The sequence below is a fragment of the Alligator sinensis genome, unplaced genomic scaffold (genome assembly GCF_000455745.1).
Source record: "Alligator sinensis unplaced genomic scaffold, ASM45574v1 scaffold683_1, whole genome shotgun sequence".
Classification (NCBI taxonomy): Eukaryota; Metazoa; Chordata; order Crocodylia; family Alligatoridae; genus Alligator; species Alligator sinensis.
In genome coordinates, this window is record NW_005843242.1 from 240,583 (window position 1) to 252,087 (window position 11,505).

Here is an 11,505-nt window from a genome sequence, read left to right on the forward strand (position 1 = left end):
CGCTCTTCCCGGTGTCCCAGCCTGCTCACCCCATCGCCCTCAGGACTCACCCCCCAGCTTCACCCATGAGCTCCCCCCACCCCTGGGCTGTCTCCCTGAGCCTCTCGCACATCCTTGGCTGTTGTCTCAGAGCCACCCCCAGCTCTCCCCCGAGGCACCCCAATCGCTCCCCTCTTCCACTCCAAATCATCCTGTTTCTGCTCCTGCCTCTTCCGTGGAACTGCCCCTGCCAGTGACTGCAGATGCTCTCCTAGGGCCGCCCCAACACCCACAGGCACCCGTGCCCTGTCCTCTAGCAGCTCCCGGCGTGCACCCAAACCACCTTGGTATCTCAGTGCAGCCTCCCCTTTCTCTGGGAAGTCTCCAGCAGGGCCCAAGCCCGGCAGCCAAAGTTGCCAGTCCAAGCCCCTCTCCCCAGAGCAGTGCCTGCACTCCACACACCAAGATGACTGGGGTTCGACCCCCATGCCCAGCAGCACCAGTCCTGACATGGCCTGGAGCATCCCCAGGTTGAACAGGGCTCCATGTAGCTGAAAGGCCAGGAGGGCACCCGCTCCCAGCATGGCTGCCAAGGGCCTGGGGGGCAGGCAGGACCCACCACTGCCCTGTGGGGACCGCCGGTCCTAGTGGCTGGAGCCAGCTGGGGGATGAGGCAGGGTGTCCTCACCTGTTGGAGACGATCCAGGAGAAGACACTCTTCTGGTTGATGTCCATGATGGCCTCGTTGTGCTGCAGGAACCGCTGCTGGTGCTGGTAGGCTCTGATCACCGGCAGCCCCGACACTGTCTCGCTGAAGTGGGAGTAGATGGGCGACCGGGTGACCGAGTCCAGGCGCCGCAGCTGCCGCGACGTGGAGACGTAGAAGCGCTGGGGGCAGAGGGACGGCTCCGTCATTGCCACCCTCGGTCGCTGCCCAGAGCCCGTCCCTCTGCTCAGAGGCTGCAGCACAGGCTGGGCTGACGGACGTGCACGGCCCAGCGCAGGGGACAAGCGGGGGCCTGGCCCCACGGATCCCAGCCCCACCCCAGCACTCACCTGCACAAAGAAGTAGAAGAGGGCCAGGGGGATGACGACGAGGGCAAAGAACGGGGTGGCCAGGCAGATCATGAGCAGCGTGCTGACAATGCCCAGCAGGCAGGCCAGCCAGCTGCGGAACGACATTGGGATGGTCTCGTCCACGGTGAAGATGTCCTGGGGGGAAACCGTGGAGGCAGCCGGTGAGAACAGGAGAGGGCCTCGTACCGCCCAAGGGAACCACCCCCGAAAGCGCTCTGACTCCCAGCCTGGGCTGCGCCTGGGACCGTGGGACACAGGCAGCAGGGAAACCGAGGCAGAGGGCAGGCAGGGGGCTTGCAAAGTCCTGCTGTGAGCGGCTTCAGGGTGTGGGTGGGCGTTGTGTCGTCCTCTCCCCTGAGTGCAGCCTCACCTTGGCAAACCTGTTGACGATGCGGCCGGTGGGCGTGGTGTCGAAGAAGCTCATGGGCACGCGCAGGATGTTGCTGAGCAGCTGCTGGTGCAGCACCCGGGAGGCTTGGATGGCGCCGTGGGCCATGAGGATGATTCCCACCAGCAGGAAGGCGGCTGGGCACCGGCACAGGCAGGTCAGCACCGAGCTCTGTGGGCCTAGCCCCCGACCCCCCTCCCTTCAGGGCATTCAGGGACCCTTTGGCGCCAGAGCCGCCTCCCCACAGCACAACGGGAGGCCCCAGCCTGGCTGGCTCCCCCAGCCCAGGTCACCAGGAGCAGCTTCACCTCATCGAGGAATCCTAGAGCCGTGGGGCTGGAAGGGACCCACGGAGGTCACAGCTAGTCCAGCCCTGCCTGACGCAGGATCAGCCCTGTCCAAATCAGCCTAGGCAAATCCATCATCTAATACAACTACCCTCAACCCTGGCACAGTGCAAACCTAGCACCCGAACCCGGGAAAGCAGGGGGGCCGCAGTGGCCAATGTCCTGCTTCTATGAACTGCTGTCAAGACGGGCACCAGAGATCCCAGGCCCAGGCCATGCCCCCGCTGCAGAGGAAGGCAAAACTCCCCAGTGCACACCAGTCTGAATCAGACCCTGCGGGGTTGGTGCCAGCAGCAGCATTGGCACAGCCCACCCCATCCCCAGCTCAGGCTGCAGCCTTGGGCCGGGCAATCTGCCGCCCCCTCCCTAGCCTCCCACAGCCCCTGGCTCACCTTGCGCCATGCCCAGTGCCCCGAAGACCCCGATGCGCAGGTCACGCTGGGCCGCGGGGTAGGTCTGGTTCTGGTAGCGCAGGGCATCGTTGGTCCAGTCGCTGAGCCACAGGTTGGAGCCCATGAAGGCAGCGTACTGCACCACGTACGACAGGAACACGCAGGCCGAGAAGCCCCAGCCGATGGCCCGCAGGTACTGCATGTACACAGACAGCTTCACCTGCCGACGGCATGGCCCGTCACCACCCGGCATGGCCTGGCACCCCACGGCCCCCTGCACTGCGAGCCCCTGCACCCCCATCACAGCAGCCCCCCTTTCGCACAGGCTGCGGGGCAGCAATGGCATCAGCTCTTCCCGGGGACCACCAAGCAGCAGGGATCCCGCAGCCCCCCCCACCCCTCCACCGGCCGTGCAGCCCTGCCTCACCTTGCCGCTCTCCATGGCCTCCTTCTCAATCAGGCGCTGGCCCCTCAGCTCCTCGCCTGCCTCCCGCCCCTTTGGGCCCCGCTGGCCCACGGGCACCACCCTCTGCCGGGACTGGGTGCTGCTGGTGCTGGTGCTGATGCTGCCGTGGGGGGACCATGTCTGTGAGAGATGGGGCAGCTGCTTGGGGTGCGGGCCCCAGCCCCAGCCCCAGTCCCAGCCCTGCCTCTCCTGCCTGCCTGCTCCTGTCCCCAGCACACTGCCCAGGCCGGGGGCTCCAGGGCAGCAAGGGGCCCTCTGGAAATGGGGCCCTCTCAGACCCCCTGAATCCAAGTCTGCTCCTGTCCCCACCGCCAAACCTGCACAGCCCCCAGCTCCAGACAGCTCAGCCTGCCCCCCCTAACCAGGACCCCCTGCCCAGCCAAGGGCCCAGCTGGCTCCCCACCCTCCCAGGCTCCCAGGTGGGATGAAAGCAGCCGGCCAGGCCCCCCCGCCCCCAGTGCCCACGGGAGCAGGGCGCGGGATGCAGCCTCCAAGCGCTCAGCTCCAGGCAGCTGCAAGCACCCGGCCAGCTGCAGCTGGGCCCCACAGCTGGGCACCGCTGGGGAGCCGCGCGTGGAGGCCCCAGAGACCAGCTGGGACAAGGACTCTGGGCCCTTTCCAGCAGCCCCAAGGGCAGAGCTGCCCAGGGCCCCCCACCTGCGACTGAAGCGTCGGATGCTGGCCTCTCTCTTGAGGGTCGAGGTCACCACGTCGGTGGGCACCTCCTCTGCGCTGGCCTCGAGCGTCTCGCCAGCTTCCTCCTCCTCCTCACCAGCCCCCGCTGCAGCACCAGCCACAGGCTCAGGGGTCGGGGGGGGGGGGGCCCCGCTCCCTGCTCCTGCAGCACCTCCTGCCAAGCAACCCCGGCCGCGCCACGCACCCAGCACCAACACGTAGCCGTGCCCGGGGAAGGAGGGTGAGGACGGATCTGTCTGGGGCTGGGCCCTCCCTGTCGTGGCCTGTCCACCTGGGCACCAGCCCCCAGTCACAGCAGGGGAGATGCCCAGCAGATGTGGGGCCAGGCAGCGTCACTATGACCCGCAGCACCTCCTGCCAAGCAACCCCGGCCGCGCCACGCACCCAGCACCAACACGTAGCCGTGCCCGGGGAAGGAGGGTGAGGACGGATCTGTCTGGGGCTGGGCCCTCCCTGTCGTGGCCTGTCCACCTGGGCACCAGCCCCCAGTCACAGCAGGGGAGATGCCCAGCAGATGTGGGGCCAGGCAGCGTCACTATGACCCAGATCAGCTGGAAAGGCCAACCCCATGGAGGGGGTGCTCAGCCCCTGCCCTGGGGCCCCTTCCCCACTCCCAGAGCCTGGGGCATGCTCAGCACAGAGCAGGGCTCCAGTGCGGGAATGCAACGGCCCCTTCCGGCAGGAGACCCAGAGCCACGTGCCCTCCCCCGCTGCCCGCGGCCCAGCCGTACCACTCACCTGTGGCCTGTCCCTCGGGCTCGCGCTGCTCCTGGCCCCCGTAGGTGCTCAGGTACTGGGCGAAGGCCCCCCCACTGGCCAGCAGGGCCCCATAGGAGCCATGCTCGGACACCGCGCCACCCACCAGCACCACGATCTTGTCTGTGTGTGGCAGGAAGCTGATGCCGTGGGTCACCAGGATCCGGGTCTGCAGCGGAGAAAGTGTCAAGGCTGCAGAGGCCCCCGGCATGGGGACCAGGCACCCCCCACCCACTCCTACTCCAGCCAGGGCCACAGACAGCCCTTGGGCTCCCTGACCCCATCGGCTTCCTCCCCAGATGCCCCCTCTTCCACTCCCAGCCCAGTACTGGCCCCGGGCTCCTCTGCCACAGCTCCTGCCCCCTGGAGCCGCAGGCCCACAGGCCCCTTGTTGTCCCAGCCTCAGCCCCCACCTTGTCCCTGAGCAGCCCCTCAGGGCCCAGCACGTGCTCAAAGAGGTGCTTCCCCACGTGGGCATCCACGGCGGAGAGGGGGTCATCCAGGAGGTAGATGTCGGCCTCGCTGTACACGGCCCGGGCCAGGCTGACCCGCTGCTTCTGGCCCCCGCTCAGGTTGATGCCCTGGAGGGGGAGCAACATCTGTAACCCCCAGGGTCCCGAGCTCCTGATACAGGGAAGCATTCCCCGCTCCCACCCCCGCCAGGGGCCAGGCACCACGAGCCCCTGGGCTCACACCTAGTGCCCCCCAGCCCCTCCGTGCACCCACCACCCCGGGCGGGCGGCTAGATACCTTCTCCCCAATCTCGGTCAGGTCTCTGGCCGGTAGCAGCTCCAGGTCAGGCAGGAGGGCGCAGGCCTGCAGGACCCGCTGGTATCGGGCCTCATCCAGCGCTGACCCGAAGAGGATGTTGTCCTTCAGCGTGGCGTTCTGGATCCACGCCTGCTGTGGCACATAGGCCAGGGAGCCCTGCGTGGGGGGCAGGCACCGCTGGAGATCAAGACCTTTTGGCACCAGTCTGCCGGGGAGGCGCCTGCCCGTGGCCACGCTGCCACAGTGTGCCGTGGCCACGGGGGAGCTAAGCCCGGGATGGCAGGAGCAGGGGGCTGTGCGCGCGGGGAGCCCAGGGCTGGGGGCAGAGGACAGGGCTACAAGCTGGGGCAGGCCCCAGGGCTGGGTGAGCAGGGGCAGGTCAGGACGGAGGTACGTGGCTGCAGTGCCGGTGGACTGGCCTCATCTCAGGCTGGCGCTGTGGCTGCCCGGTCCCAAGACATCCCCTCAGGGCCCTGCTTCAGCTGCCGGCACCATGCCCGGGGCTCCCTCACCTGGATGTTGATGTGCCCATGGACGTTCTCCATCTCCCCCAGCATGGCAGACACCAGCGAGGACTTCCCAGAGCCCACGGCCCCCACCACAGCCACCAGGCACCCTGGCGCCACATCCAGGGTCACTCTGCAGGGCAAGAGGTCGGGAGGTGTGGGGCACTGGGTGGGTGCCCAAGACCCCCCTGCACCGGCACGGGCACGACCCTGGCCCTACCGCAGCCCACTCACCTTCTGACTGCTGGGCCAGCGTCCTGGTCCCAGGCGAAGGAGGCCTCGGAGAATCGCACTGCGCTGCCTGCCAAGGGAACGGGCAGTGCTCAGGGACGGGGCAGCTCCCCCTCCAGCCCGTGGTGCCTCCAGTGGGGCCGAGCCCCCTGCCCCAGGACCCCGCACACCCGGACAGGCTCTGCAGACACCAGGAGGACCCTCAGGCCCTGCCGTGCGCGCGGGGCCGTTCGGTTACCGGGAATGGGGTCGTGTCGTATGGCTGAGGTGTCCAGGTCGTCACCCCCCAGGTACCGCTCCAGCCGCTCGGCGGACACGCTGGTCTGGGGAAGCAGGGTGGGCGTCAGATAGCCAGACCCGAGCGGGATGGTGAGTCCTGGGCATGCGGGTCTGCTCCCAGGGCCCCACAACGGGCTATGCTGGGATATGGGGGCGGCATGCCCGTGGGCAGCACAGGGGGCTCCGGGGTTCCCCGCAGCACGAGCCGATCTCAGAGGCAACAGCAGGGCCTGACCCTGTGAACCCCTGCCCGCGTCCTGAGCTCCCGGCAGCATCAGTCCTGCGGCTGAACCTCCTGCTCTGGGCACTAAACCCATGGGCTGCAGGGGCCATGGGATGTGTGCAAGGCTCAAGCAGCAGGACTTGGCCTGCCCTGCCCCACCTGCACCAAGGTGGAGATGACCATGGGTAAGATGGCCAGGGGGAAGCGCAGCACATTGAAGAGCGAGATGGAGGTGAAGGCCTTCTGCGCATCCAGCATGTTGCTCTCGTCCACCAGGACAAAGACGGCGAAGCTGGCCACGGAGACCTGAGGGCAGGGGCATGAGATGGGGACCCACGCAGCCGGTGTGTGCCCACCCCCGACTCCCACCCCGTCCCTTGTCCCAGCCCTACCCCCCACTCCAAGGGCATCCCTGTCCTCCCCCAGGGCAGCCCTGGGCAGTGTGGTCCCCGGGCCCTCACCAGGAAGGGAGCACAGGTGAAGATGAAGAAGGACACGGCCTGCAGGTAGGTGAAGTGCAGCAGCCCCTTCAGCTCCCGCTCCCGGATTCCTCCGACCCGGCGCTCGAACGACGGCTCCCAGGCGAAGAGTTTCAGGATCTGAGAGACGCCCGTGTCAGCCTGTCCTGGCCCCAGCCCCAGCCCCCCCACCCCACGGCACCCTCCAGCCCTGGCACTGCTCCTTCACCAGGTGCCCCAAGCAGGCGGCCCAGACTATGCCCCCAGGCCACTGCCCCCAGACCCGCAACAGCCCGGGCTGTGTGGGCAGTTCGTGGCAGAGAAAGCCCCACAGCAACCTGCCCATGTGGTCTGAGCTGTGGTAGGAGGAAGGCAGGGAGGGGCAGCTGGTGAGGTCCCAGGGGCCGGGGAGCTCAGGTCCGGCCCCTCCCTCACCTTGACCCCGCTGAGGATCTCGGTCATGATTTTCATGCGCTCATCCTTGTTCTTCATGTTCTTCATCTGCAGAGAGATGTCGGAGTTGGCAGAGGGCAGGGGCAGGAGCTAGGGCAGGGGCTAGGGTGGGGATTGGGGCGTGGGCAGGGGCAGGAGCCAGGAGTCAAGGGCTGGGGCTGGGATAGGGATTGGGGCTGGGGCAGGACCAGGGGCTGGGGCTGGCAAGGGGCTCAGGGAGCCAGACCGGGGAGCAGGCTGCCTGGCCAGAGACCTGAATGGCTCTGGCCTTGGTGGCCAGGACGGCGTTGATGGGGATGAGCAGCACCATGACGCCCAGCCCAGCCAGCACGGCGGGGCCCAGCTCGGCCCAGAGGAAGGCGATGGCGAGGGCAATCTGCAGCGGGGACGACCACAGCTGGTGCACGAAGTTGGTCAGATCCATGAAGCGCTGGGCATCGACCGACATCAGGTTCACTGTCTCCCCCACCGTGGACTCCTTGCGTGTGGCGCTGGAAATGGTGAGTGCCTGGGGCCAGAGAGCACGGTCATGGAGGGTGTTGGGGGACGGATCCACTGAGCCCCTGCCCGCCCCAGGCACAGGAGCCAAGCAGGACGTGGCAGGCGGCACCATGGCCAAACCAGCCGGAGTCGACGGGCACACAGGTCTCAGGCTGGAGCCCCGGCCCATCTCCTGAGGGGATCCCCATGGTGCATCCAGCTGCACGGCCCACCTCCCCCACAGGGACAGAGGGCCCAGAGCCCAGGGCCGGGGTGACGGGAGATGGGGAGGGCTCCAGTGCCATCGGGACCCACCCACCTTCTTGTAGACAGCAGCCATGAGGGCAGTGCGCACGCTTAGGCCCAGGCTGAAGCACAGCTGGAAGTACTGCTGCAGGCAGAAGGACTGGGCCAGCGCCGCCACGAACAGCAGTACCGCGTACAGGTAGCCCTGCCAGGCGAAGGCCCCTGGGTCTGCCACGAAGGCGATCAGCGCCCTGGCAGCACAGCCATGGAGAGAGCAGCTCAGCCCCGGGCCAGGAGACAGCTCCCAGGTCACTCGTGGTCCCGGGATGCCCAGCCCTGCCCCAGAGTCCAGGCCCCCAGGAGGCCTCACCCTGCCCCCTGAATCAAGGCGCCTCATGGCTGCATCAGCACCAGGGCTGGTGCAGAGCATGAACCCCCCCCAGACTCACTTCAGCAGCTGGGGGCTGGCGAAGACCAGCAGGTCGTGCACCAGCTTGAAGGCCACCGAGCACAGGAGGTTGCCCGAGAAGGATCGGATCAGCACCTTGAAGAGCCAGCGCCGGGGGAAGTCCCCGCTGGGGTCTGCCACTCCCTGCTGCTTCCTCCTGTTCTTCTTTGGCTTCTCCTCCTGCAGGGGGTTGGATGGGGCTCAGCATCCCCCGTTGGGTCATTGCCTGGGGGTCCCATGCCCACGGGACCCTGCAGGACCCCTCCTCTGCCCCCCTCTGACACCCAGTCAGGGAGCTCCACCCGCTCACACGTTCCCCCTCCCTGGGTCAGATGGGAGCAATTCGAGCCAGCCCCGGATCAAAGGAAGGGCAGAGGGAATGGGTCCTGGGGAGGGGGACAGGGCAGCAGGAGAGCGGTGCTCCCCATGGCCATGCCAGGGCCCCTTGGCTGGCACCTGGCTGGAGCAGGGGAGAACAGGTGGTGCATCTCCAGCCTCTGCGGCTGCAGCACAGCAGGGCAGGACATGGCTCAACTCAGGGCACGGTGAGGAGGGGAGCTGGAGGGAGCAAACTCCGGGAACAGGGGCCCTCCAGCCCCCGCCTTGCTGTGCTGTGCTGTGCTGGGAGGGGTGGGGACAAGGTGCCCTGGTCTGAGCTCCGCCCCAGTGCAGCTGAGGGCATTACCAGCACCAGGACGTCGTGGCTCTGGGCCGGGGCCAGCCCGTTCTTGTGCTCCATGTCAGCGGGATGGTTCCTGCGGCGGTGGTGTCGGTGCTCCAGCGCCCGCCGGGCCCGCCGCAGCTCAGCCTGCATGTGCCGCTCGAAGGCCACGGAGACTGGCTGTGTCCTTTCCTGGTCCCGCAGCTCCCACAGGTCCTCCATCTCCAGGGGCTTGCGGTGCCCCTTCCACACCATCCTGGGCCAGAGGGTTCGGTCAGCTCTGCTGCGGGGACCCCCCCACCAGTTGTCTTGAGCCCTCACCCCACACCCCCAACCACCATACCCCGGTGACCAGCCCCGGTTCTGCTGTTCGTCTCATGTTGTGCCCCCAGGTCTTGTCCGGCGAGAGACTGTCAGTCATAACTCCCTGCAGACCTTCTCGTCGCTGTTTAGTATTGTGCAAACCCGCCTCCTGTCCCTGCTTTTCTAAACCAACCAGGCCTGACCCCGTTAGTCTCTTCTCCCGTGCAAACCCCTCCCTACCACTACAAATCCGCCTTGTTGCCCTTCTCTAGTTCTTCTCTATCCTTTGGAAGGCACAGGACCAGAGCTGGGTGCAGCATTCAAGGTGTAGACACCACGTGGCCCCAGCAGTGCCCTGGCCCAGCCCTGCCCCGCGTCCCACGTACCTGCTGTACCAGCTGAAGGTGATGGAGCTCAGGAAGGAGGCCGTGACCTCGGGGTTCTAGGGCACAAGGACAAGGAGCGTCTGTCCCCTGAGCCGGCCGCTCTGCAGGGGTTTGGGGGGCTGGCTCTGGCCCCATCATGCCATGCGGGCACCAGCCCAGTCTCAGGGCTGTGCAGGATGGAGGCCAGGAGCCCTTTCTCCATGCACCAGCCCATGGTGGGAACTGCTCCACAGAGCCCGCAGAATGGCTCCAGGGTCTCCCACGGACTCAGCCCTCTGTCCCCAGCCCCTGGCTGCCTGTGGGGCTCCCCAGCTGGTTCCCCACAGCACCCAGGGCCTCACCTTCCTGGCAGCCTCGGCAGTTTCAGGGGCGACGTCGGAGAAGGTGGAGGTGACAGTGAGGACAAGCTGAAGCCCATAGGAGAGGAGGAAGAGGCTGAACCGTGGCACGTCAGGGATGGGGCCCTGTGGGAGGGAGACATCCAGGAGCTGCCCAGGCTATCTCAAAGCAAGGCCCAGGCACCAGCTCAACCCGTCGGCCAGGACAGGAGCGGGGCCAGATCCCACAAAGCCAGGGTGGTGTCTGGGGCCAAGCAGAACACACCCTCCTACCGCCCTTCCTGTGGCAGGGGTGGCCGGGCCCTGGCCTGTCTCCTTCCAGCCCCCGCCTGGACCCAAGTGCAAGGGCCTGGTGTGAACAGGGGAGCCGAACACCCCTGCCTGTCTGGAGCAGGAGCAAGGAAGGGATTCCCCAGGGGCCAAGCTGGGAGCACAGAGGTCCTGCAGGACCTGACCTGCAGCGCCCTCCGGATCAGCGTCTGGAGTGGGAAGATGCCGCACATCAGGGAGAGCATCCAGAAGAGGAAGAGCAGCCCACAGTCCCTGCGCAGGCAGCGGCGCCGGGCATCGTGCAGCAACAGCACCAGGACCTGGCGAGGGAGCAGCTGGGTCAGGGGCCATCAGGGAAGGGGCAGAACCCCAGGGCCCCACTGAGCAAAGGTTAAACGCAGGGTCCAGTGCCCACAGCCCCGGGACTGGGACCCACAGCTCTGGGATCAGGACCTGAAGCCTCCTCTCCAGAGTGTGACTGGAGCAGCAGCACCTGCCTGAGTTTGCAGGGAGCCTGTGCCCCATTCTTGCCACCCCTGCCCCTGATGGAGGCAGGTCCCAGTCCAAGCCCAGGACGTAGGTCCCTTTGCCCATGCTTAGTGGGAACCCACAACCACAGGGGTATCCTGGGGCCACCCACTGCTCCGATCCCCCCTGCTGGGGGCAGGGAGCTCCTACCCAGGTCAGCGTGTACAGCACGGGGTTTGTGTAGTGCACAGCGGGGCTCTGGCCAGCCGGGCCCGGACTCCCCAAGTCCTCTGCCAGCGTGAAGGCCAGCTCAGTCACAGCCGTGAGAAGGAGCAGCCCGGTCAGTGCCTGTGGGGGAACAGCTGTCAGCAGACCCCAGCCCCAGCCCCGCAAGCTACAGAGGTCGTGGGGTCTGGCAGGGGGGAGCTGCGCTGTCACTCACCCTGCAACACCCTTCAGTCCATGCCAGCCTGTTGTACCCCCCGGCCGTGCCCACCTGCCCCCCTGGACCCAGCCCCTTGCACCGCGAGGTCCCTCGGGCTGGACTGCACCTGCTTAGCCAGGTAGAGCCTGGTCCGGGAGTATTTCTTGGCACTGGACTTGCACAGGGACAGCAGGTGCCAGGGCGCGAAGAGCCAGAGGAAGCCCAGGGGGACCCAGACCAGCACGGTCTGCTCGAAGCACAGGGGCAGGTCGGCATCGGGGCGCTGCAGCAGCGAGGTGTTCTGGGGGAGGCAGGAGGATCCAGGTCACCCGGGGGCAGCAGGTGCCCGGGCGCGGGGCGGCGCGGGGCAGGGGACAGGGCGGGCGCGGAGCAGGCTGTGCCGCATCCCCCTGTGCAGAGCCCCGACGGCCCTGGCCCCAGCTTCTCCCCGCGGGCAGC

General features: G+C 67.3%; 1 protein-coding gene across 1 annotated transcript in view; it reads right to left on the bottom strand.

Moving 5' to 3' along the window:
* ABCC2 (ATP binding cassette subfamily C member 2) overlaps nucleotides 1-11,371 on the bottom strand; it is a gene marked incomplete at its 5' end in the record, with an annotated part of 17,083 nt that extends 5,712 nt beyond the window's left edge. The window contains 24 exons of the mRNA XM_014526992.2: nucleotides 668-867; nucleotides 1,036-1,191; nucleotides 1,427-1,581; nucleotides 2,184-2,403; nucleotides 2,611-2,749; nucleotides 3,307-3,430; nucleotides 4,084-4,270; nucleotides 4,515-4,682; nucleotides 4,852-5,028; nucleotides 5,385-5,511; nucleotides 5,613-5,679; nucleotides 5,848-5,932; nucleotides 6,271-6,417; nucleotides 6,573-6,710; nucleotides 7,005-7,070; nucleotides 7,276-7,530; nucleotides 7,822-7,999; nucleotides 8,198-8,376; nucleotides 8,882-9,113; nucleotides 9,547-9,602; nucleotides 9,888-10,010; nucleotides 10,340-10,474; nucleotides 10,833-10,970; nucleotides 11,174-11,371. Coding sequence (XP_014382478.1) covers nucleotides 668-867; nucleotides 1,036-1,191; nucleotides 1,427-1,581; nucleotides 2,184-2,403; nucleotides 2,611-2,749; nucleotides 3,307-3,430; nucleotides 4,084-4,270; nucleotides 4,515-4,682; nucleotides 4,852-5,028; nucleotides 5,385-5,511; nucleotides 5,613-5,679; nucleotides 5,848-5,932; nucleotides 6,271-6,417; nucleotides 6,573-6,710; nucleotides 7,005-7,070; nucleotides 7,276-7,530; nucleotides 7,822-7,999; nucleotides 8,198-8,376; nucleotides 8,882-9,113; nucleotides 9,547-9,602; nucleotides 9,888-10,010; nucleotides 10,340-10,474; nucleotides 10,833-10,970; nucleotides 11,174-11,371 — 3,650 coding nt within the window. The remainder of the gene's footprint in view (nucleotides 1-667; nucleotides 868-1,035; nucleotides 1,192-1,426; nucleotides 1,582-2,183; nucleotides 2,404-2,610; nucleotides 2,750-3,306; nucleotides 3,431-4,083; nucleotides 4,271-4,514; nucleotides 4,683-4,851; nucleotides 5,029-5,384; nucleotides 5,512-5,612; nucleotides 5,680-5,847; nucleotides 5,933-6,270; nucleotides 6,418-6,572; nucleotides 6,711-7,004; nucleotides 7,071-7,275; nucleotides 7,531-7,821; nucleotides 8,000-8,197; nucleotides 8,377-8,881; nucleotides 9,114-9,546; nucleotides 9,603-9,887; nucleotides 10,011-10,339; nucleotides 10,475-10,832; nucleotides 10,971-11,173) is intronic.
* Between the last annotated feature and the right edge of the window lie 134 nt (nucleotides 11,372-11,505).